Source organism: Lepidochelys kempii, chromosome 4, assembly GCF_965140265.1.
Source record: "Lepidochelys kempii isolate rLepKem1 chromosome 4, rLepKem1.hap2, whole genome shotgun sequence".
NCBI classification, from domain to species: domain Eukaryota; kingdom Metazoa; phylum Chordata; order Testudines; family Cheloniidae; genus Lepidochelys; species Lepidochelys kempii.
This window is the reverse complement of record NC_133259.1, coordinates 61,661,282-61,688,020: the sequence shown is the minus strand read 5'-3', so window position 1 is coordinate 61,688,020 and position 26,739 is coordinate 61,661,282. Positions and strand designations below refer to the sequence as shown.

Below are 26,739 nucleotides of genomic sequence, written 5' to 3'. Positions count from 1 at the left end.
AAAGATAAATTACGGAAGTCCAGAGCACAAACAATAGGGAAATGCCTTTCAAAAGTTTAAGAACCTCATCTTAACTCCCCTGAAGTCAATGGGATATTTGCCACTTACTTCAAAGAATGCAGGATGATGCCCTGCGATTCCAGTATGATCATTTCAGTGTTCCTAGCTAACTGATAGGTCTCAATATATAATTGTAAAGGGGGAATCATCATCAAGTGAGTGTGTTTCTAGTGGGGTCCTTAAAGGATTGAATCTTGGCCCTGTACTGTTTAACATTTTTGTTAGTGACCTGGAAGAGAATTTAAAGTAATCACAGATAATGTTTGCAGATGACACAAAGATTACAAAAGTCATAAATAAAGAAGAGGACAGGTCACTGATACAGAGTGATCCGGATTGCATGATAAATTGGGTGCAAGCAAACGATATGCATTTCAGTACAGCCAAATGTAAAGTCATACATCTAGGAACAAAGAATGTAGGCCATAATTACAGTATGTAGGACTCTATCTTAGGAAGAGAACTAAAACTAACTAAAAGACTTGGGGGGGGTCATCGTGGATAATTGCTAAACATAACAAACCAGTGTGACATTGTGGCCAAAAGGACTAACGTGATCTCTGGATATATAAGCAGGACAATGTCAAGTAGAAGTAGAAGATATTACTTCTGCATTTGGCATTGGTATGACCACTGCTGGAATAATGTGTCCGGGTCTGGTGTCCACAATTCAAGGAGGATGTTGAAAAATTGGAGAGGGCTCAGAGGAGAACCACGAGAAAAATTAAAGGATTGGAAAACATTCCTTATATTGAAAGACTCCAGAAGCTCAGCCTATTCAACTTATGAAAGAAAAGGTTAAAAAGTGACTCAGTGTATAAGTATCTACAATGAGAACTTATATAACAGAAGACAAATCTAGAAGACAAAAGGTATAAAAATATCTGGAAGTTGAAGCTGGACAAACTCAGAAATAAGGGACAGTTTTTTAAGAGTGAGGGTAATTAACCTTTGGAGCAACTTTCCAATTGTAGTGGAGTCTCCATCACTGGAATTTTTAAATCATGATTGCTTGTTTTTCTAAAAGATAGGCTCTGGTTCAAACAGAAATTAATTCAGGCAACTCCTATAGCCTGTGTTATGCAGGTGGTCAGACTAGATGATGATGGTCTTTTCTGGCCTTACACTCTATGAATCTGCATATTTGTTTTTCATAACTAGGAATTCACCTCTAATTTTGAAATCATATCAAATACATTTTTGTCCTTTCAAAAAAACAAAGGTTTGCAGAACGCAGAACTGCAATATCTGCTCAGGTGTAAAAAAATTCTGATTCTGGACAACTAACATTCTCCAAGATTTGGTGTCTGTCAGGGAACAAAAGACTCCACTTGTCCTAAAAATATTGTTTTCTTTGGACTTCTGAAATAAGTAAATGGTTTTCTCCAATGAATGTAAAGTTCAATACAAAAGTAAATGAAAGCAAGGTGTTCAAGCCCTAAAACTGACTTACTTTAAAATTGTTTAGTCTGACGAGCAGGTTCTGGATTTCAAATGTCTCTTTAAAAATAAAAATACAGCAATGTCGCCAATGTACAAAATAAAGCCACTCGAACAATGGTTTCTGCTGTAGTGTCCCCTCTGCTGCTCTTCACCTGCAATTAACTAGCATTGCTCCCAGATATATAACTACTGTTGGTGAGCTATAAGGAAGACAGTCGACAAACACAGCCAGGTTAAATTTCTGCTTCATGGTATTGGCGGAGAAAAATTGCATCATGAAGCTTTGGAGTGGCTATTACAAATAATGAAAAGTAATAAGCAAATACCAGACAGTGTCATTAAATGCCACTTCACTGCATTTTTGGAGTGGTTTAGTTATATAAATAATATTTGGAGTTTCTAGTGCATTGGGATTCAGTATATCAATCCAGGTTATTTTCATCCATCTGAGACACATTTTCACATTATTTTGAGGATAAAGCCACTCAGATTCAGGCTAAGCTGTCTGTGTATATAATAATAAAGCCACCTCTGGTGGAGACAAATACAGTTTTTACTGCTTAGTTTTTGGCCAATGACAGCCTGCAAATTAGATCTATGATTCTTGTCCGGAAAAGAAATATGAAGCCATTTTTGGAGTTAGTTGTCAATGCCTCCCTTTGGGAATGGCTAAATCTTGTAATTTTTTCCACCACAGTAACTAAAAAAATGTATGTCTTCCTTTTAGTCCCAAGAAATAAATTGAATGTTCATGTCCTAATTATCTCCTGCCTCACCTGCTAGTTGCTCTGTTTTTTTGCCTCCTCACCTCATCCCTTTCATTTTGTCAAAAGTGCTGCTGCAAAAATAATTTTCTCATGCATTTTTTTATTACATCACCCATCTTTTAGTCCTTCCACTGGTTGTAGCAAGTTCAAGGTTTTTTGTCATTGCTTTTGAAGTCCCGCAGCACTCGGCCTTGACTTTGTCTTCTTTCAAGTTCTGCTCTTCCCATCTACTTCACCACTTATGCCAGCCTTGACTTCAACTTTTTTTTCTTATTATCACTCCTGCTTTCCATGCCTTCTTCTATGCTGACTTTTGTGCTTGAAATGCACTCCCTAAACCTATTCACCAAACTGGCTCCCTTTAATCATCCAAATCCCTCTTTAAGCCTCACTTTGCTCTGTCACCTATGAGAAATGAGTTAATAAAGATTTTAAAAGAAAAGCATTTTGAATAACCAAAACCAGAATTTCACAGACTAGCTATGCAACAAAGATTCAATAGCTCTCAGCGTTTACAAAAAATGTGATAAAAATGTTGACTGGCAAGTACCAGCAATAAAAGTGTAATCGTCCACTTTCTATTGACATTTGGCATGTACATCTGTCACATTTAGTTGTGAATTACTCATGTCTTATTACTTATATAGACAACAGCAGTGACAACGACAACAACAACAAAAATGGCTTTCAAGAATAAGCTGTTTTTTATTCAGTGATTACAGAAGTGAAAGTGCTCACACATCCATTAAGATTCTGGCCAATGCCTGAGATATAATAGATAATTAGATCCATGTCCATAAACTGCATACAGCAATGATCTATGTGGCTAACATATATCATAGCTAATGTCATCTGTGTACATCCTTACACTCCACATAGTTATGGATAGAACAATGAACAGCAAGATGTGTTCAACGTCATAGCAAGCAGAAAGAGCACTGGGGTTGAGCAAGCACTGGGGTTGAGCACTGGTTGAGCAAGGATATTCAAGCAAACCCTACTCCTACGAAATGTACCGTGGAATGATTAAAGTCCCCACAGAGCAGACTGGACCTTGGTTTTAAGGTCTTATTGACAATAACCAAACAAAGAATGTGCATACTCTACCTACCTTAGAAGGATGAAGAATTCAGTTGATCCTGTTGGAATTTGAATTGGTTGTTCCACAGAGTTTGGACATTTAAAACCCGATGCTTAGACAGAGTGAGAAATGTCAGTCACTTGACTGTTTTTTTAAAAATATATATACACATTCAATGTAGATTTATATCATGAATACTAAAATATTACAAATAATGATAGTATTATACTATTGATCAATACTGTAATTTGTGATATGATCTCTCAAAGGATTCAGCATAATAATTCAAGTAAACTTTTCAAAGATTCCTGAATAATAGCAAGACTAGTGAATTGCAAAGTCTTACATCAAAGATCTTAATCCAATTAAGACAACTTTTTATAATATTTCATAGTACAGTAGTGGATCAAGATGCTCTCAAACTAGTCTGTTTTTTTGGAATTTCCTTAATCAATTGTAATATCGTATTTTGAGGCCTTATAGGTCCTTTCAACCACAATAAACTCTGCTGTGAGGCTATTAGTGTGCAGGCCTAGATACTCAGCAACATACCATGGGGAGGAGGGGGAATCACAAGACTGGCATAGTGTATGAACTCTGTCTCTTTGGACTGAGAAGCTATATTGCTCACAAGACCAGTAGGTGATTTAACAAGCTGTCAGTGCAAGTGGATTCACAATTGTGATTGAACTCACAGATGAGAGTTGTCTTTTGCTGCTTTTCTACCACTTGGCACACTGACAGCTTTGCTGCTCCCTCTTTGGTGTAAGGAGAATAGAATTCACTGTGGTCACTAATAAAGTAAGTGAATCCCCCATTTTTCTTTTCCTCTCTTAGAGTGCTTTTCCTTTAGAAAATTTCTGAAGTAAGGCTCTGTGGAAGGATGTATAGACCTGAATTCACATTAACACTAAGGTTACTTTACCCTGAATCACAGTCACCCTCTGTAAGGCTCCTTTAAACTGCTAGACAATATAAACTAGCCTTAGTGTAAATGAGAATCAGGCCCATAGTAATCTCAAATGGGTGTTTGAAAGTTTTCTATCAACCTGTTCATTTCTAGTTATAAATTTTAACAAATAAAACAAAGAAAAGACAAAACAACCCTCCCCCCCCATTGCAAATAATGTTTGTGGTACTCCTTTATTTTACTGACAATCTGGTTTCCTTTAGCAATTTTTTTTTGGTCAGCAAAGAAGAAAAATTAAAAAGTTAGGACTATTTAGTTCATAGCATAGGTGCTGTAACTAGGGCTGCTGGGGGTGCTGGTGCACCCCCTGGCTTGAAATGGTTTCCATCTTATATAGGGCTTACAGTTTGGTTCAGTGGTTCTCAGCACCCCGGCTCAGAGGAGATGAATAAAAGACTACACAAAGATCAGTTGGACACCCCTATTTACAATTTTCATAGGAATATAACAAAGAGAATATCATGTGACATTAAAACAAAATATGCATAAAATATTAAATAGTAAAGCAAATTTCACCTATTGACTGTATTCACAAGATATTATCAAGATCAAGAACTTAGCAGTATTCAAAAACTGATTAGACATGTCTACAAATAATAGGAATATATACAGTTATATAGGATAATCCAAAACTCTTTCTTCAGGACACAACCCAACCACCAAATTGCCTAGAGTTACAAAGAATTTACCCTCATAGTTGTATTATTGCTGAATTACTCTTTTTTGTCTTTTTTTGAAGAATTTGGTACCAATCATTGTCAAAGACAGGATATTAGATCAGTGAGACCATTTGTCAGTTCTGGAATGGCAAATTTTATGTTCCCATCATTCTGATCTCCTGAATAGATCTTGCTTGAGCTTATGACCTCATAGTTTATTTGCCATAAACACCTTGAGTTTTGGCATGAGAGTTTTTCATTCCAAGGAGTTATCTTGTGAAGAAGAAGCTCATTCAAATTATCATTAAAATGTACTAGGTTGTGCCCAGTGGACATTTATTTTGAGTTTTGGGCAAAGTAACACTTGTTCTTCAATCCCAGCACTGGCTCACAATAAAGGTCAGAAGTATTTCAACTTTCACCACTGCATGGAAATAGTCTCCTAGTGATTAATTATTATGTTATGTAGTATTAGTGCAAGTATTTAAGAACATCAGAATGGCCATTCTGGGTCAGACCAATGGTCCATCTAGCTCAGTATCCTGTCTTCTGACAATGACAATGCCAGATGCTTCAGAAGGAATGAACAGAACAGAGAAATTATCAAGCAATCCATCCCGTCATCCAGTCCCAGCTTCTGGCACTTAGAGGCTTTGAACTCCCGTAGCATGGAGTTGCATCCCAGATCATCTTGGCTAATAGCCAATGATGGACCCATCCTCTATCAACTTATCTAATCCTTTTTGGAACCTAGTTATAGTTTTGGCCTTCACAGCATCCGCTTCCAATGAGTTCCACAAGTTGACTGTGCCTTGTGTGAAGTACAGAGTGGATGTTCATTAGTAGCAACATAAGTGCCCTTTTGCTATTTTGCTCCTAAGTGGCTGCTGCTGTGAGTGTTGACAATTCACAGTAGGGAAAGTGTTCCTGGGAGAAATGTTGCTTGTAAGTGGTGATGGCTCTTATAAGATGTTGCCGCAAACAAGTGTCTACTTCCTTTTGTTTGTTTTAAATTAATTTCATTAGGTGAATCCCTCCTCATGTGGAAGCTGTTCCATGCCCCTAATCATTTTTGTTGTCCTGCTCTGTACTTTTTCCAGTTCTAATATATCTTTTTGGAGATGGGGTAACCAGAACTGCACAGAGTATTAAAGGTGTGGGCATAACATGATTTATGAGGGGTGTTACGATATTTTCTGTCTTCCTCTCTATCACTTTCCTAACAAGTCCTCACATTGTTAGCTTTTTTGACTGCCGTTGCATGTTGAGCGAATATTTTCAGATAACTATCCCAAGGATTCTAATATCTCTTTTTTGAGTGATAACAGCCAATTTAGACCCCATCATTTTGTATGAAAATTGGGATTATTGTTTCTAATGTACATTACTTTGCATTTATTAACATTGAATTTCATCTGCCATTTTGTTTCCCAAACAGCCACTTTTGAGAAGTCCTTTTGTGACTCTTCACAGTCTGCTTTGGACTTATCTTGAGTAATTTTGTAACATCTGCACATTTTTCCACCTCACTATTTACTCATTTTCCATTTATGAATATATTGACCAGCCCTGGTTGCAGTACAGCTTCGTGGGGAATAATGCTATTTACCTCTCTCTATTCTGAAACTGACCATTTATTCCCACCCTCTATTGTTTCCTCTTTTAACCAGTTACTGATTCATGAGAGGGCCTTCCCTCTTATCCCAGGACAGCTTACTTTGCCTAAGCATCGTTGGTGGGGAACTCTGTCCATGTTTTTCTGAAAGTTCATGTACACTATATCCACTGGATCACCCTTGCCCGCATGTTTGTTGACCCCCTCAAAGTATTCTAATAGATTGGTGAGGCATGATTTCTCTTTACAAAAGCTGTATTGGCTCTTCCCCAACAAATCATGTTCATCTGTGAATCTAGTAATTCTGTTCTTTACTATAGTTTCTACCAATTTGCCTGGTACTGAAGTTAGACTTACAAGCCTGTAATTGCCAGGATCACCTCTGGAGTCTTAAAAATTGGCATCACATTAGCCATCCTCCAGTCATCTGGTATAGAAGCTGATTTAAGTGATAGATTATATACCACAGTTAGTAGTTCTGCAGTTTCATATTTGAGTTCTTTCAGAACTCTTAAGTGAAAACCATTTGGTCCTGGTGACTTATTACTATTTAATTTATCAATTTGTTTCAAAACCTCCTCTATTGACACATCAGTCTGGGACAGTTCTTCAGATTTGTCATCTAAAAAGACTAGCTGAGGTGTGGGAATCTCCCTCACATCCTCTGCAGTGAAGACCGCTGCAAAGAATTTGTTTAGCTTCTCAGCAATGGCCTGGTCTTCTCAGCACCTCAATTATCCAGTGGCCCCACTGATAGTTTGGCAGGCTTCCTGCTTCTTTTGTGCTTAAAAAAAAATTGCTGCTAGTTTGTGTGTCTTTTGCTAGTTGTCCTTCAGATTCTTTTTGGCCTGCTTAATTATAGTTTTACATGTGACTTTCCACAAGTTTATGTTCCTTTCTGTTTTCCTCAGTAGGATTTGACTTCCAATTTTTAAAGGATGCCATTTTTGCCTATAGCTGCTTCTTTTGCTATGTTTAGCCATAGTGGCACTTTTTTGGTCCTCTATGTTTATTTTTTTAATTTGGGGCATCATTTAATTTGAGCCTCTTTTATGATGTTTTTTAAAAGTTTCTGTGCAACTTGCAGGCATGTCACTCTTTTGACTGTATCTTTCAAATTCTGTTTAACTAGCTCTGTAATTTTTGTGTCATTCCCCTTTCTGAATGAAAATGCTGTGCTGGGCTTCTTTTGTATTTTCCCTCCCACACGGGCATTAAATTTAACTACATTATAGTCACTATTACTGAGCAAACAAAACAAATTATAATTGTAATTAGGCACTCTGATATAGCCTTATGTATGAAACTAAAACTCACAGTAAATGCACAAAAGTCCTTTCTTTCAATTGTATGATTTTTAAATGCAAAATTTGATAGCTGAGTTTTCTGTACAGAATTCCCTGCTTACCATGTTGCAGCAGTAGAGTCAAGACAAATGATTCTGAATGTGTGAGCCACAGACAGACATTCACTCCCAATAAAAAGGGGCACTCACAGCCCTGGCATTTTAGATGTACCCTTGCCTACTAGCACCACTTCTGGTTTATCTGTATTTAGCTCTCATCTGGAGATGAAACATATATATTGCTAAAAGGAGATAATCAAATCATGGGGACTAGTTACTTTATAACCACTGTGAGAGTGCAGGACTCACCCTTGTGGCACCTCCTGCTGGTCATTGGGAATTAGCTCTTTTCCAGCCTGGAGTGCCCTCTGGAGGCCAGTGATCCTCACAGCTCTGGCTCCCCATGTCCCTCACAGACCCCAGTCTCTGGGGTTCTGCTCCCTGACAGTACCCCCACACTCTGCCTCTGGGTCTCCCCTTCCTGGGGAACCCCCAACCCACTACCCCACCTTGCCTCAGTCCAGGCTACTGCCAGTCATCACCAAACCCCCATTCCCTGGGGCAGACTGCAACATAAAGGCTACTCATCATAGGCAAGGAGTTTCAGACCTGTTGCCTTCCTCTGCCTCCTAGTACCTCTGTGGGCCTTGGACTAGGCTCCTACAGCCTAGGGAGTTACCAGCCTGGAGTGCTTCCAGCCTAGCCTAGAGAGAGACTCCTTGGGCCTCTGGCTCACAGCCTTTTTATATAGGCCAGCTGGGGTCTGATGGGGCATGGCCCAGCTGCGGCTGCTTCCCCAATCAGCCATCCCCAGCCACAGCCCTCTCCAGTGCTGCTTTTAACCCCTTCTATTTTAGGAGCAGGGTAGCCACCCCACTACAACCACATTTGAAACCAGACTGGTAGGAATCAGAGACAATTTGAAATCATGAAGTAGTGAGTCCTACACCACTTTGTCAGTTGCCTTAGGCAAAAAGATATACAGTAATGGTTGATGAAAACTGAAGATGCTGTTAATATAAAAAAAATGGTTCTCTGGGGTAGGATCTCACCACAATCTACCTACTGTCCTGCTTTGAGGCTTTAATAATCCTTGCAAGAATGGGCCCCAAGTCTAATGTCTGGTAACCAACAGCTATGAGGAACAAGGGTTAAACTCACAGATAATGAGGTGCATTTACCCAACACATCTAAGACCTCACTTTGCAAAACAGAGTGAAATGCAACAAGGGAAGCCATATCTAGCTTCCTTGTCTGGCCTGTATGGATCTGGCCTTCAATTTAGCTGGATCTGGCTGAATTTCTTTCACAGAAGTAGATGGAAAATTCTTCTCAGGGAGAAAAGCTCAGTAATGTAATTAAGACAAATCACAAGCCTGCCTAGCACCCTGGTCAGTTCTTGTGAATAAGACTTCGCTAATGGTACAGCGGAAGAAAACAATGATGTGACCTCACTGCCCCAGTGTAGGAGCAGAACAGTTGTCTGTGCTACAGTTGTTCTGATTTGGAGTGAAATTTCCATCACTAGCCTTCTAAATGATTCATTTAGTACTTTATCAGTCACAGGTCATCTGTAAACTAGTGCCTTCTGAACACAATGCAAGGCTTCATATTGTGTAGATGTGAATGTGTGATGCTTGTGGATAAAAGATTTGTTTACTATCCCACTAAACAACTGGCAGAGAAATTCAATGATTGAGTAGTATTATCCTGCAAATCTGCATGAAACCTGGGTTACCACCGAAGGTGAACCATTAAAGCAAAATTTTCACTGTGATAGGCAGTAGTGCAAGTGGAATCTATTTCTTACTGGTATGGGAGGGCAGCCTGGGGGGGCATGTGACATCTCTCAACCCTACTCACCCCACCCCCAGCCTGGGGCCCCTATGCTCTCCCCGTGCCTTCCCCATGATCCACCCCCCTTACCTGGAGAGGGGAGGCTCTGTCCTTCTCCCGCTGTGCCGGAGACTTTGGAACCGCAGTGGCGAAAGGAGCAGAATGTGGGGCTGCTGGGCAGCTGTACTGTCCCCAGCCCTCTCCTCCAGCAGGGCTGCTGTACAGACGGAGGAGACCCTGCATGGAAGGGCTGGGGACGGTGCGGTACAGCTGCATCAATGCTGCCGGCAGCCCCACGTTCTGCTCCTCCTGTGTCTTTCCGGTACCCCGTATCAGCTATAAATATCTTGCTGGTACAGTGTACCAGACTGTACCTCCCTACTTGCACTGCTGCTGATAGGAACAGTTTTAGGTTCTGACTTTAACCTGAAGCAGTGGTAATCTGTTTGTGAGCATAACAAATGTGTGAAATTGATATTCAATTTCCAAAGTATATGCTGACCCAGAAGTTACCATGGTTTTGTTTAGGGATTGGATTAGCAGAACTTCATAGGAACAGGATTACTGCCCCATACAAGAGAGTATCAGAAATTGCATTGCTCACTTAAAGTGAGCTCTCTTCTTTCGTATTTATCTAATAATTTTTGTCTCACATTCCCAATTAACACATTCATGTTCTTCTAGTACTGCTTAAAAACTATTTTATTAAATGGCAAATACCAGGATATGAGCATTAATCTTCACAATGCAGGCTTATAAATTGTACTATATAAAACACTTGTTCATAACCTTAAAATGAAGAATTTATTCCAGTTCAGAATTGTATGTCTAATTATATAATTAAAAGTTACAGTAATAAATTCTCCAATTCATGGAGCACATGACTAATTAATATAGAGAACTCATAAAAATGCATACATAATCTGATACTGATGTATTTTGGAAGTAGTAGCCAACTGACAATAATAATTTAAGGGAAGATGTCAGTACTTTGTTAAATCCTGACAGACCACATTTCATGCCGCTTTAGTCCTAAGCTTTCTATTATATTAAAAGAATAAATAAAATATATTTATCACTTCCACAAAATACAGTATTTCCTATTTCTAGTAAGTGTGCAGGTGCTCCCAGAATTTTGATCAAGGGAAGAATGTGTTAGCCCATTTTAGGAATATTATTTAGAGATTCAGGAAAGAATAGTATCTAAGATTATGTGTAAACACAAAGGGCGTGATTCCTTTCTCAATCACACCAGGGTAAATCAAGAGTAACAATGCTGTAAAGCTGGTGTAAGTGAGAGGAGAATCAGACATTTTGAAGTCAGAGGGTGAATACCCTCAGCAGAAGCCAGACCACAACAGCGCATTGATGATAGGCCAAGGTGGCTTTCAACTACCTTTCTGCCCCTAGATCTGTGGTTGTTACTAACTGATCCAAGTCATTATTATTAATTATTTGTAATATGAGAGTGTCTGCTCACCTCCAACTGATATCATGACCCCATTGTGCTAGGCACAATGGTACTGGTCAATAATCATCCCAAACAGCTTCCGATCTAAATACAGAGGACAAAGAGTGAGAGAAAGGAAGTATTATTATCCTCCTTTTACAGATGGGGAATTGAGGGAAAGAGAGAAGAAGTGACCTGCCCAAGGTCATACAGGAAGTCTGTGATAGTGCTGGGAACTGAATTGAGATCTCCTGAATTACAATCCAATGGTACAACCAACAGACCATCCTTCCTCCCTGATGCTGCTCTAAATTATGCCAGGGAGCAAACTGATGTCTCCATCCCCATCTCAGGTTCTGCACCAAGCAAAATTCAGGTAGACTCAAATGATCTGGCCCATAATATTTAGCTAGAAAGTAGAAACTATTTCATCCCTTGAATTATTTAAAAGTGAACTGGTCAGAACACTGAAGCATTTACTGTAGGAAACAATCCTTCATTGACAGGGAATGGACATTACAATAATGGAAAAGATTACCTGATAATTTCAATAAAGCTATTTTTTCTTTTCCATTGGTAAATGGAAAGTATTTGAAGATTGAATGTTTTCTTGTCTTTAAATATAGAATCTCCTTTCAGCCAAAGTGGTTTAGTTCAATTGTCAATGTTCATCAGACTCTCAGCATGAGTTTTTCTTGCATTAATAGATTCACTTCTGGCTGTGAATTTTCCCCCCGCCAATTTAATTTCATCAAGACTTTCTTTATGGAGATTGGCAAATTCACTCTGAGAAGCTGTCATTTAAAATGCATCATATCCTTTTTTATATTCCTGAAGAAAATAATGTAAACTGTAATATGGTTCAATATTGTGTATATGTAAAAAATAAAAGTTACAACCCCCCCTATCTTCCTAATTTAAAATGTTTTTCCATGGGAATAGCATTGAAGAATTTTGATAAATAAAGCAATAAAATGGGATTGTGAGTAATACACGAGATAATAAATTGCTGCCAAACTTGGATAAGTAATTGGTATTTTCTGTTTAAAATCTCTTAGGGTGAATTTTTGCAGGGCAGGGATTCAAGCTCCCAATAGAATTATACTGCAGCATTCCTAATACTATTCCAAGTTGGTGTTTGGGTCATTACTATAGAACAGCAACAGAGAGGGCTTTTTGCAGCAAGAGCAGAGATTTGGCAGCTTCCCACTACCTCCACCAATGCTATGCTGTCCCCTTTTGTCGCCCCTATTGTTTTTCTTCACCTTTTCGCTCCATAAATCAAATGGGGGAGGGGAGCTTAATTATTCTTTCTGTAGCAATAGTGACGTCCTCAAATCCGCCAAGACTTATAAGACCCAAAGAAACCAGAGACTGCTTATCATATTTCTAAGGGGATAATAGCAACATTTTTTCCCACCTGTGTTGGGCTAAAGGATTCCTTCCCCTGTAGTTATGTTTCTTTAGTCTTCATTTAATAAATTCTTAGGAAATTAGGAGGTCCTAATGATCAGCCAATTAACAAATGTGAAGCATTAATAGATTAGTAGCAATATATAATTAAATTAAGTGATTAAGTATATTATAATGCATAATGTTTTTCCTATTGACGTTTTCTTGAATGTGCCATTCTCCAGCATAGGCCTGATCCTGAGAGACATCTCTGGGAGGAGCAGACACTTAGGCCTAGATGATCAAAAGGTATTTAGGTGCCTAACTCCCATTGATTTAAATAGGATTTAGGTGCCTAAATACCTTTGAGAATCTAGGCCTCAGAACCTCTCAGGAGCATGCCTTTCAGCCTTTGAAATGGCCAAACCTCAAACCAATTCCAAATTCCAATGCAAGCAGGTTTTCCAAAGTAAACGAAAGGAACATTTTAATCCAAAGAAGAAGACTGCCTGGGACACTGAGAAATACATTTGTTGTAAACACTTATTAAACATTGAGAAGACTATTTTGTTGGCCCTCTGGGTCAACAGAAAATTTAGAAGGTAATAGTCAAAATCAATAAGACTGAAAATGTTACGATTTGTTTCTCATAACTTGTTTTCAGCAAAAAATCTCTAGGTTCTAGAGAGAGCTGGAAAATATCATGTCTGTAGTGGGTATTCATCCAAACAACATATAATTCTGCAGTTACACATGTATCTAACAATGGTGAAATATAGTTACCTTTCATACATGAGCAATAAATAAGGCCCATATATTTTCATCTTATTTACTATTCACATATACTTTAACATCCAGATCAACCTTTATTCAATCACATTCACATACACAGTCTTATTACTGCTCTCAGTCCCACCCGCGCCAAATGTGTGCATGTGAGTGTGGGTTTCACTTTTGGCACTACAAGTAGTAATAAAAAGCCCAAAGTAAATCACTTCCACCACAGCTGTCAGTAAAACACAACAAAATGCAAATATGGCCGAAAGCAATTATGACTTCAAGACATACAGGGAGCACCTTGTACAGACACTTTTCACTCCATCATTGCACTTGGACAAAGCGTCTCATTGCAGAGGAAAAGCCTGTTTCGTAGACATTCAGTTAAGTTTTCCAAAGAGATTCCAAGATGACAATTTTAGTCTTATTTACCACATCAAAAACCCAAGGCTGTTACATGATATCAGCACTGATGTCTTGAAGCCAGGTCATGGTAAATGATCAGTAAGTAATTCCTGCATTAAATCCTTTCAAGAGGACCAATTATTAGGGTATTGGGTATTGTCTGATGAAATCAGAAACAAGGCAAAGGTAATGATCTGAAGATTTAAAATGAAACACAAAGTGGTATTGACAGCTGAGAAATATTCAGGTACAGATTAGCCCCACCCACTTCCTTTTCCTCTTACTCAAACTGTTAAAGACACAGAAGAAGTAAGAAAATTGGGTTGGAAGTGTGGATCGATATGGGCAATGTTTTCTAAAAGTTAGGTTATTTATTGGTACGTCTTTGTCTTTCAAAAATTGTTTGTATAGATTCCCTCTTGTAGAAAAGAAACTAGAAGTAACATCCCTTAAAGGAGAATAAAAGGAGGAGGATCATCATATAATGGTTGCAGAACTGCTCTCCAAAATTGGACATCTTATTTAGATGCCAATTCTAAAGAGTAATGATACGTAAATGTGTGATTTGTGCTCCAGGCAACAGCCAAACTCATCCCTATGGAGATTACTAATAGATGTTGTTTTGGACCTGGTGGAATGCATTCTAAGATCTTAAGGTGTGGAGTCACCTACAGGTTCTTAGCACATTTGAATACAAAGTTTGATCCACTTGGATGTTCTCTGAGTAGGAGTGTGCTGTTCAGGGGCATTTCGGAGCTCGGTGTACTAGATAGCACAGCGGAGAGAAAGGGTAACCCCATGCCTATTTTGAATTCCCTGAGGCCCAAGTGAATCTTGAAAGATGTACCAATTAAAGGGAGAATGGAAACCTGTGTTTCTTCTGCTTACAAGGGTCTAGGTGGGAAAATTTAAAGGAAACCGTGCAAGTTGAAACTTGCAGAGATTCCTCCTTTCAGAATAGGTTGCTCCACTATGTAGGTTGTTCAGAACTACTATGTTTAATCTAATTGGAAATCTGTGGTTTGCTCAGGAGGAATTTAAAGTTTTACCTTCACTATTAGAATTTCTTTATTGTTATATTGTTTTCTTAACAACCCCTATTGTATTAGTAGCTACAGTTATCAAACTTAGCTCTTTATTGAGCCTGCTAGTACTGTTTTATTCTATAACATCCCTGTCCTTAATATCTGTATCCCCCAAATAGGCAACCAGTTTTGCAATTTTGCATCCTATTCCAGAATGTAGCTGGGAGATGTCGTTCTACAGGCAGAATTTTACAACTAGAGGGAGCTGAAGGACCATGATATGATAAGATGACATATGAAACTCTTCATGACCTTTTAACAGTAGGGTGAAAAATAAAATTTAAAAGCCTTCTTATATCAATTATTGCTCACTGGAGCAAGTAGTGTTCTGCAGTGATAAAAATATTGCTACATTTGATATCCTTTGCTTGTCAAAGTACAAGGTGTCATCTATTTTAAGCCTCATATGAATGTTATTCTAAATTTTTGTGTTTTGGATTTGGTACTGCATCTTATTTCTGTCTTTAGTTTTTTGTGCTTTCAGGAAAGAAACAAAACATCTGCCATACTATATATTCCCTTTGCTTGCTCTTGTGGGAGTTGAATTGGAAAGTAATTATGGTGTATTAGTGATTAAATGTTTTGTGGTAAACACGAACACCATCAAGTAAGCAGGAAAGCAAGAAGGAACAGAGATTAACGTAACAATAAAATCTGTAATGGATTTGTACATATAACATATGGACATTAATTACAGACAAGTCATCTGATATAAAAGTACTAACAAACAAAGTATCTTTCAGACGGCATATAATTTCCAACACTGGGTAATTATTTGTTTGCCCTCCAGAACCTTAGAAAAAAAAGACAAGTATGAGAATAAATTATATATATTACTCTGCCTTTATGTAGCCTTCCCTCTCTGAATCTTCTTCGTCTCTTCTTAAGTTCTGTAATAACTTCCAAACCTCAACTGGAAAAAACTGGCAACTTTGAAACAGAGCGTAAGCCAAGGGTTCTCAAACTTGGGGTTGTGACCCCTCAGGTGGTCATGAGGTTATTAGGCGGGGGCGGGGGGTCACAAGCTGTCAGCCTCCAGCATTTATAATAGTGTTAAATATAAAAAGGTGTGTTTTTAATTTATAAGAAGGGTGCATTCAGAGGCTTACTGTGTGAAAGGGGTCACCAATACAAAAATTTGAGACTTACTGGCCTAAACAATGTTAACTCCTCCCTCTCATCCCTCAACTTGTTTTTCAGTTCAACAGTGTCCAGTAATATTTGGGTTACTTCCATCTGCTCCAGTCAGAAACCAATCTATGGGCTATATTCAGGCTGCCTATGTAAATAACCCCTGAAGGCTGCATACCTATACATTGGAGATGCAAGATTGTTGAGCACCCAATATCCTGAACAGCACCACATCTCTGAACCATACATAGATTATTACTGTTAGAATCAGAAATTATCTCCATGCATTGGAATTTTCAATGTAAGAGCTGTGCACAATGTTTTGCTGAAAATCAAAGTATACCCAAATAATGAAATTCACTTCTGTGCTTAAGCGGGGCATAGACCTTGCACCTCAGAAAAGTACTCCACCTTTGTTCACAGATGGGCAGTTATTTGTTAAAACTTGTTTTTGTTTGTGAGCTGCCCACTAAAGCTCTGGTGAACTTTTCTGTTCTATGTGTGCAGTTTTGAGGGCTGCTGGTTCAGGTGCATTTTGAGCTTAACTGCACAGGGACATATGACAAGTTACAACATAGAAGCCATGTGATGTTTTTTTCTGTTGCCCATCCCGGTTGAATCTGCCCCTGTGAACAAAAGGGTCAGCTCAGCACAAGCTTTATTACGTGCTTCTCCTTAAAGCCTGCATTTCAGTTGAACTCTCTGATTCACCTGGGAAAATCAGACTTTTCTCCCAGCCCATTTCTATCTTTTAGGGGGGAACTAGTACATATTAACTTTGGTAAATCCCCCAGTTAGTGGGAAATGTCTTATTTTAATATTTTGACTAACAACTATAACCCAGTTTTCCAAGAGGAAATGTATTCATTCCCTAAGGTCACAGTTCTGTTGCTGCATTAGGGCTGAAGCAAAGTCTCACCGGGTACTCCGGGAGGAGGGCTATGTTGCTCATACTGTCTTTGATTCCTTCAGATAGCAGAAAATGTCATTTTATTGTTAGTCTCACTTTATATCTGAGTTTCACAAAGTACAATGTAATAGTAACCACTGGAGTCAGTGAATACTGACTGCTGTACTACCTACACTAAGCTAGTATACTTTTGTAATACTAACTGATGTCATGTTACTGGGTCATAGAGTCATAAAGAGTTTAAGGCCAGCAGCAACCACCAAATCATGTTGTCCAAACTTCTGTATAGCACAGGCCATCACCATCACCTGAACACTAAACCCAGCAACTAAAATTTAACCATGATATTACAGCCCTCATGGGACTAAACTAGTAGGAAATTAAGGTCTACAAAATAAAGAGCAGTTTCTCATCAGAACTCCTGTCACACCCTTACTACATTTAGGATTTCATTCTCAACAAGCAGCAGCAGTGTAAATGGGTTGGTATGGACAGACACTGCACCCGTGCTCTCTAGCCTCTGCACAAGAAGACTTTTGTATGGTCCTCAGCCTCTGAGTTGTTCAGAATCAGAAACCTGTCCCTTTCATTATAGTTGCTAGGCCTTACTTTTGGTGATTTGTTCTAACGTGTGAAAATGCAAACCTTGAATATGGGTCATGATGGAATTTGACCATAGGAACAATGGGTTCACTTATATTCAAGCCTTTTGAACTTCAGAAACTGCAAACCCATGCAAACAAGACCAGACTGTGACTCCTACACTGCAAGCTTGGAAGGGTTTGCCACAGATGAGACAGGTACAGATTTTAAACCCTACCCTGTGATGCTGCTCCACAATTCCTGTTGCTTAGAAGCCTGGAGAGTGGCCTGTTGATCGATTTTTGGGGGGCATGTTCTAGAAAAAGGAAAGACAGCCTCTAGCCCCCATTTCTCTTCTGCTTGCAGGTTTTCAAACGTGTGCCTTTTGGAGATGGCAACCAAAATTTGGTCCAATATTTATTGCCAACACATTTGCACTCACTTTTGCAGTTGGTTTGCTTGAAGGATGCAAAGTAATATTTCTAAAATGAGCTAATTTTGCAAAATTAGTTATTCTCTGATCTTTATTTTTCCACATAGACAAGATCAGCTTAGTCAATACTTTCTCCACTTACTTACAAAGTCTAAATAATATTAATTACAACTTAGCTTTTTCTTTAACAGTGCCATTTAAAATTATACAGGAACAGATTTTTTTCTCTGAAAGTCATAAGAAGAGCTGTTAAATACTACATGTACTAGAATATTGATCTTAATACTCAACATGCACATCAGTTTCATTATCAGAAACACTTTAAATCTGTATGTTAATAATGGAAGATAATTATTTTGCTTTAATAATGTGGTATGCATCATCCGTCATATATTCAAAGCAGGATGTGTGCTGTACATTTATATACAACAGTTGGTTTCAGCACAGACATTACAGTGTCATGCTTTCATTCAAAATTAAGATGCCATATTTTCATTACAATCGCATGGCATCTCAAATGCAATATATTGCTTTGCAAATGCAAAATAATTTCACAGACTGGCCTTCATGATTGGGAAAGGGAATAATGAAATGAGACATATTTTACACAAATGAAAAAATAAAAGATTTATCATAAATATATGGACCAGTATATGACATTGAAGAACAAGAAGCAGAAAGGAAACAATGCTCTTGCATAAAGATCAATTCGCTTTGCTGCTGATGGAATGACAGGCTTGGGAGGAGGTGGCTTCTTGTTGTTCTTTGCTTGAGATTTCCCGAGCCCACTGTTGACTTCAATGGGCTTTCCGTAACAGTCATAGTTGGATAATTCAAAATCTCTCGGCAAGCTTCCAACGATGCTAAAATCATTGGATCTCAGATCAGATTTTGAGGTGCAAACTTTTTTGCATCTGGTCTCGCCAACCTATGAAATAAAGAGTTTGGGAAATCATGATTGACTCACAAATATTTTATTCACAAACATAATGCACCTGTGAGAGAACGCAGAAAACAAATATATATGAAATTACTTGTTCATGGGGATTCACCACATTAGCTTAATTTGTAGGAATGGTTGTAATATAGAGTACTTAAGTCTATCATATAAACGAATCTAAACATTGATAATTATATAATTTTGAATATACAAGTGCCTCATGCTGTGGAACTAACTACGCTATATTGCTAGATTTTCTTTTAAGGCTACAGAGAGAGAGAATATTTTTTCTAAGTGGATTCAGAGCACAAGAAAGTTCTTAGATTGATATTATTTAATACTTACGTTACACTGAGGGTCAGAAGCTCCAATTAGGATTTAAAACTGGAAATTGCAGTACTTTATGCACTAAGCTTGAGCACAGAAAGTTTCCCCATACCAGATAGCTAATATGCCTAAACCTTCTCAGAGAGGGACCCCCTCTAATGGAGAGAGAGCACCCTCCTTGTATCAATAGTCCTTGTCCCCTCTATAATGACAGCAACAAAGGTAATACAGGTTTCAGAGTAACAGCCGTGTTAGTCTGTATTCGCAAAAAGAAAAGGAGTACTTGTGGCACCTTAGAGACTAACCAATTTATTTGAGCATAAGCTTTCGTGAGCTACAGCTCACTTCATCGGATGCATACTGTGGAAAATACAGAAGATGTTTTTATACACACAAACCATGAAAAAAAATGGGTGTTTATCACTACAAAAGGTTTTCTCTCTCCCCACCCCGCTCTCCTGCTGGTAATAGCTTATGTAAAGCGATCACTCTCCTTACCAACAGGAGAGTAGGTTTGTGGGGGGAGAAAACCTGGATTTGTGCTGGAAATGGCCCACCTTGATTATCATACACGTTGTAAGGAGAGTGATCACTTTAGATAAGCTATTACCAGCAGGAGTGTGGGGTGGGGGGAGAGAAAACCTTTTGTAGTGATAAACACCCATTTTTTCATGGTTTGTGTGTATAAAAACATCTTCTATATTTTCCACAGTATGCATCCGATGAAGTGAGCTGTAGCTCACGAAAGCTTATGCTCAAATAAATTGGTTAGTCTCTAAGGTGCCACAAGTTCTCCTTTTCTTTTAAAGGCAATACAGCACTTTCCCAGAGCCACACATTGGCATGCTAGAGGATTTCATCACTGGAAAACTCCCCTAAGAAACTGAAGGGCAACCTTTCTCCCAGCTGTCTGTTCCCTCAACACTTCTGGAGCAAGGAGGAACAGATCATGGGGAAGGGGATTTAAACTCAGCTGTGTCTGTCCCAGACTTGTCCTCTCTGCTGGTACATAGAAAGGCAATTTTAAAAATAAACTGATATTTGATGTAATTCAAGGACTAAGGTTTTGAAAAACAGTTACTTGGGTCCCCATACCTGATCTGCAGAGAGTTTATATTTCAGCTGTTACAAACACCAGAAAAAGATTAAACCACTACACAATCCAGTCAGCCTGAAGAGATTTGGAGACCACTGCTAGGCATCAATGGGAGGTGGATATCTAACTGTCTTGTATGTGTTTGAAAACCTCTCCCAGTGACTTCTTTCATTTTAGAATATTCAGAGAAGTCAAAAATAAAAATGTAAGTATACTGGTTTAACAGGTAATTTCAGGAGTGGAAAGCACATCAGGACTTTTGGATCACCTGAAAAAATATTTTGGAGTTTATATTTTACCCCTCTTTGAAAACTGCCAAGGTATACTGCATAAAAATAAACCCTAGCATCAGGAGAGGTACATCACACTATCACTGCTCATTTATTTATTTTTCTATTGATGATCACAGTGATTTTGGTGGAGGTAATCAGCAAGTGTTCCATTTTGGCTCTGAGGTTCATCATATAGTGCCACATGTGCCAAACTCAATTTCGTAGACAAACACCGAGGATTTGCAAACAGAATGCACTAATGCTGTGCTAGTTACCCAACACAAATTAAAGATTTTTTTTTAAATGATACATTTTACCTCAGAGATAAGGCAAAAAAACATGTTTGGATGCTGCAACTGCATCTACCTGGGCAGCAAGAAAGGATAACTTGAAGGATTGGGGCCCAAATCAGTTTTTATTGTAAATGTTTTAGATCAAGAGTCATGGACTTCTTTTTCTTCACTTGTTATTAATCTGTATGTATTTTAGGGTGTCTGACTCATTTTGTCGTGATTAAAACCACTCAGGTTTGATGAATGGACATACCATAGAATCCTACCAGGAACCATTCATGAGCAATTTGGTACTACCTGAAACAAATTATTATGATAAAGAAATAACAAGTGCTCTCAAAATAAAACAAACAATAAAATAAATTAAGATGTCAAGATTAAAAATTAGTATAATATTTTCAAAATAATTCTCATTCAATCACAGGAGGTAGAGGTGGGAGTAAAAATATTATGTTATCTAGCCCAGTGGTTCTCAAACTAGGGCCACCACTTGTTCAGGGAAAGCCCCTGGCAGGCTGGGTTGGTTTGTTTACCTGCCACATCCGCAGGTTTGGCTGATCGCGGCTCCCACTGGCCATGGTTCGCCGTTCCAGGACAATGGGGGCTGCAGGAAGGGCAGCCAGCACATCCCTCGGCCCTCGCCGCTTCCCGCAGCTCCCATTGGCCTGGAGCAGCAAACCGCGGCCAGTGGGAGCCGCGATTGGCCAAACCTGTGGACGGGGCAGGTAAACAAACCAGCCCGGCCCGCCAGGGGCTTTCCCTGAACAAGCAGCGGCCATAGTTTCAGAACCACTGATCTAGCTTCTACTAATGCAGGATTGTTCCCTGTAGTTTACAGTCCAGGGATTTGTCCAGTGTAGTTTTAATTGTTCTATTAACTTACAAGGTTGTGCCACTCTCCTTTGGAAACTATTCTCTGTTGTAACAACTCCCGGTCTCAGGAAGTTGTTCCTGATATTCAGTCTCAATTTTCCTTTTTGTAATTTTATTATATTACTCCTAATCATGCTCCTTGTAGTGCAGGGATCTCAAACTCAAATCACCACGAGGGGCACATGAGGACTAGTACATTGGCCGAAGGGCTGCATCACTGAAACCTTTTCATACAACGATACAAAAGTATAGTCAAAAATGAAAAAAAATGAAGAGTAATATAGTATGCTATTAAAAGTCAATGTATTAACTTTTTAAAAACTGTAATGTGAAGAGGGGTTTTAATAAAATATAAAAATGCAGAAGAGATGGCCAGCCCTCTGTGGAGATAGAGGTGGTTAGGGACTATTTAGAAAAGCTGGACGTGCACAAGTCCATGGGGCCGGACGAGTTGCATCCAAGAGTGCTGAAGGAATTGGCGGCTGTGATTGCAGAGCCACTGGCCATTATCTTTGAAAACTCGTGGCGAACCGGGGAAGTCCCGGATGACTGGAAAAAGGCTAATGTAGTGCCAATCTTTAAAAAAGGGAAGAAGGAAGATCCTGGGAACTACAGGCCAGTCAGCCTCACCTCAGTCCCTGGAAAAATCATGGAGCAGGTCCTCAAAGAATCAATCCTGAAGCACTTGCATGAGAGGAAAGTGATCAGGAACAGCCAGCATGGATTCACCAAGGGAAGGTCATGCCTGACTAATCTAATCGCCTTTTATGATGAGATTACTGGTTCTGTGGATGAAGGGAAAGCAGTGGATGTATTGTTTCTTGACTTTAGCAAAGCTTTTGACACGGTCTCCCATAGTATTCTTGTCAGCAAGTTAAGGAAGTATGGGCTGGATGAATGCACTATAAGGTGGGTAGAAAGCTGGCTAGATTGTCGGGCTCAACGGGTAGTGATCAATGGCTCCATGTCTAGTTGGCAGCCGGTATCAAGTGGAGCGCCCCAAGGGTCGGTCCTGGGGCCAGTTTTATTCAATATCTTCATAAATGATCTGGAGGATGGTGTGGATTGCACTCTCAGCAAATTTGCGGATGATACTAAACTGGGAGGAGTGGTAGATACGCTGGAGGGGAGGGATAGGATACAGAAGGACCTAGACCAATTGGAAGATTGGGCCAAAAGGAATCTGATGAGGTTCAATAAGGATAAGTGCAGCGTCCTGCACTTAGGACGGAAGAACCCAATGCACAGCTACAGACTAGGGACCGAATGGCTAGGCAGCAGTTCTGCGGAAAAGGACCTAGGGGTGACAGTGGACGAGAAGCTGGATATGAGTCAGCAGTGTGCCCTTGTTGCCAAGAAGGCCAATGGCATTTTGGGTTGTATAAGTAGGGGCATAGCCAGCAGATCGAGGGACGTGATCGTTCCCCTCTATTCGACATTGGTGAGGCCTCATCTGGAGTACTGTGTCCAGTTTTGGGCCCCACACTTCAAGAAGGATGTGGATAAATTGGAGAGAGTCCAGCGAAGGGCAACAAAAATGATTAGGGGACTGGAACACATGAGTTATGAGGAGAGGCTGAGGGAGCTGGGATTGTTTAGCCTGCAGAAGAGAAGAATGAGGGGGGATTTGATAGCTGCTTTCAACTACCTGAAAGGGGGTTCCAAAGAGGATGGTTCTAGACTGTTCTCAATGGTAACAGATGACAGAACGAGGAGTAATGGCCTCAAGTTGCAGTGGGGGAGGTTTAGATTGGATATTAGGAAAAACTTTTTCACTAAGAGGGTGGTGAAACACTGGAATGCGTTACCTAGGGAGGTGGTAGAATCTCCTTCCTTAGAGGTTTTTAAGGTCAGGCTTGACAAAGCCCTGGCTGGGATGATTTAACTGGGAATTGGTCCTGCTTTGAGCAGGGGGTTGGACTAGATGACCTTCTGGGGTCCCTTCCAACCCTGATATTCTATGATTCTATGATAAACACTCAGTAATGCACCTCACTCAAATGACAAAACACGCATTTACTTTTAGAATTACTTTGGTTAACCCACCCCCACTCCACTCCTTCCATGAGGCCCCACCCTTGCCCTACCTCTTCCCACACCTTCCCTGCCCCCATTCCAACCTCTTCCCCAAAGTCTGTGCCCCAACTCCGCCCCCTCCCTGCCCCTATTCCAACCCTTTCCCCAAATCCCCACCCCGGCCCCTCCTCTTCTCTGCCTCCTCCCCTTAGCATGCCACATCCCCGCTCCTCCCCTCTCCCTCCTGGAAAGTCATAAGTGCTGCCAAACAGCTGTTTGGCGGCGGGAAGTGCTGGGAGGTAGGTAGAGGAGTGGGAATGCAGCGCACTGGGGGAGGCGGGGGGGAGGGGAGCTTGGCTGCCGCTGGAGTCGGCACCTATGGCAGGCCGTGTGTTTAAGACCCCTGTTGTAATACCATCAGTTATTCCTTTCCCTTCATGGCATTTGCACATTTATGTGTAGACTGTTCCCATTTTCTCATTTAGTCACTGCTTAGGCAAGCTTTTAATCTTTCTTCATATATCAGTCTCTCCAGCTTCCAAATAAGTTAGTTGCTCTTCTCTATATTCCCTCTAGTTTGTCTATAATTTCTGGTAGGAATGTGAAATTATCCATGTTAAATGTAGCTCACCTGCTTTTCTATTGCTAGCAACATAATATTCCTGTAAACCTATCAAAAGCCGCTGGCAGCTTTCTTTGGAAAGTCAACTAGCATGCAGATTGATTTTTGGACAGTTACACAGAAGGCTCTTAAAGACATTAAAATGTTTTAAAAGACCCTCCACTCTCCATTCCTTGTGCACATTGTCTTGTCATAACCAGGCAAAACAATATAACTTGACTGTGGAAACAATTTTATAATAGCTATTTTATAATTTGCTCAATCCTAGGTCTGGAGTAGCAATAGCTTGAAACATTACATATAGGACCTACATTTGCATGATAGTGCGGAACTTTTTAGATGTTAAGGCCAAAAGGGACCATTTTAACCATCCAGTCTGACCTCCTGCACAACACAGACCATAAAAGACATCCTTGAATTAATCCCAGCTTGAAGTCCAAGAGCATTGGTTGAACTAGAGCATCTTTTAGAAAAAAAAATTAATCTTGAATTAAAAATCTCCAGTGGTGGAAACTCCACCACAAACCTCAGTAAATTGTTTCAATGATTAATTTACCTTATTGCTACAAATCTTGCCTTATTATTAGCCAGTGGATCCTGTCTTCTAGATCTTTTGTCTTCTACATTGAAGAGCCCTCTACTATCCCCATGTAAGAACTTATAGACTGTGATCAAATTCACCTCTTAACCTTTCTCTTTATAAGCTTAATAAATTCAGCTCTTTGAGTCTTTCATTATAGGGATTTTTTTCCAATCCTTCAATCATTTTCGTGGCTCATCTGAACCCTCTCCAAATTTTTAACATCCTTCTTAAGCTGTGGACACCAGAATGGGACACAGTATTTCAGTAGCAGTCACCGGTGCTGAATACAGAGTTGATATAACCCTCCTAATTGATATTCCCCTATTGATACATCCATGGATTGCTTGAGCTCTTTTAGCTCACAGTTTCAAACTAGGGATTCTTGTTCGGCTGATTATCCACCATGATCCCCAAATCTTTTTCAGAATCACTGTTTCCCTTCAATCTGTGTGTCATCTTCAAACTTTATCAGTAGTGATTTTGTATTTTCTTCCAGGTCATAGATAAAAATATTAAACAGCATAGGGCCAAAAAACATTCCCTGAAGGAGCTCACTAGAAAAAGACATGCTCAAAGATGATTCTCCATTTACAATTAGTTTTTGAGACCCATCAATTAACAAGTTTCTAATCAATTTAATTTGTGCCATTTTGATTCAATATATTTCTAGTTTTTTAATCAATGTCATCTGGTACCAAGTCAAATGCCTTACAGAAGTATAACTATATTAACTCAACACTATTACCTTTATCAACTAAACTTGCAATTTCATAAAAAAAAAATATCAAGATAGGTTGACAAGATCTATTTTCCATAAACCCATGTTGATTGGCATTGAATATACTACCCTCTTTTAATTCTTTATTAATCAAGTTCTGTATTAGCTGTTCCATTATTTTGCCTGGATTGATGTTAGGCTGACAAGCCTATAATTACTTGAGATATCTTGTTCACCTTTTAAATATAGGTGCAATATTAACTTTCCTCCAGGCTCCAGGAACTTACCTAGTTTTTTAAGACATTATAAAAAAACAAACAAACAAAAACCACTAACAGTGCAGATAGCTCCTTAAACTGCTCTTTTAAAGCTCCTGTGATCAAAACCTGCCGATTTAGCAGTATCTAGTTTTAGAAGGTTCTATTTAACAACTTCCTTAGCAATTGTTGGAATAGAAAGTATTTAATCATCATCATATGATATGAATATCTCATCTGTCTTTTCCCCAAATACAAAACAAAAATAATTATTGAACACTTCTGTCTTTTCGTTGACAATTTTACCATTTCCCTCTAGTAATTGTCCCATACCATTTTTATGGTCCCTTTTATTCTTTTCAGAGTGGTAGCCATGTTAGTCTATATCAGCAAAAAGAACAAGGAGTACTTGTGGCACCTTAGAGACTAACAAATTTATTTGAGCATAAGCTTATGTGGGCTAAAACCCACCTCATCGGATGCATGCAGTGGAAAATACAGTAGGAAGATATATTTATACATACAGAGAACATGAAAAAATGGGTATTGCCATACACACTATAATGAGAGTGATCAATTAAAGTGAGCTATTATCAGAAGGAGAAAAAAACCTTTTGTAGTGATAATCAGGATGGCCCATTTCCAACAGTTGACAAGAAGGTGAGAGTAACAGTACGGGGGGGGGGGAATAAGCATGGGGAAATAGTTTTACTTTGTGTAATTCTTGACGCACTCAAAGGCCATATTATTCTTAACTGTTGATCATAGTTTTCTCCTTGTGTCCTTTTGCTTCTCTTATCA

General features: G+C 39.3%; 1 protein-coding gene and 1 long non-coding RNA gene across 5 annotated transcripts in view; one reads left to right on the top strand and one right to left on the bottom strand.

Annotated features, from left to right (window-relative positions):
- The window catches only part of LOC140910482 (uncharacterized), a 126,167-nt gene that overhangs the window by 3,622 nt on the left and 95,806 nt on the right, over window positions 1–26,739 (top strand). The gene's annotated exons all lie outside the window — the stretch shown is intronic.
- Window positions 15,522–26,739, bottom strand: part of GLRB (glycine receptor beta) — a 77,139-nt gene continuing 65,921 nt past the window's right edge. For all 4 annotated transcript variants that reach the window (XM_073341455.1, XM_073341458.1, XM_073341456.1 and 1 more), the window contains one exon: window positions 15,522–18,869. In XM_073341455.1, the coding sequence (XP_073197556.1) occupies window positions 18,573–18,869 (297 nt within the window). In that variant the 3' untranslated portion in view covers window positions 15,522–18,572. The remainder of the gene's footprint in view (window positions 18,870–26,739) is intronic.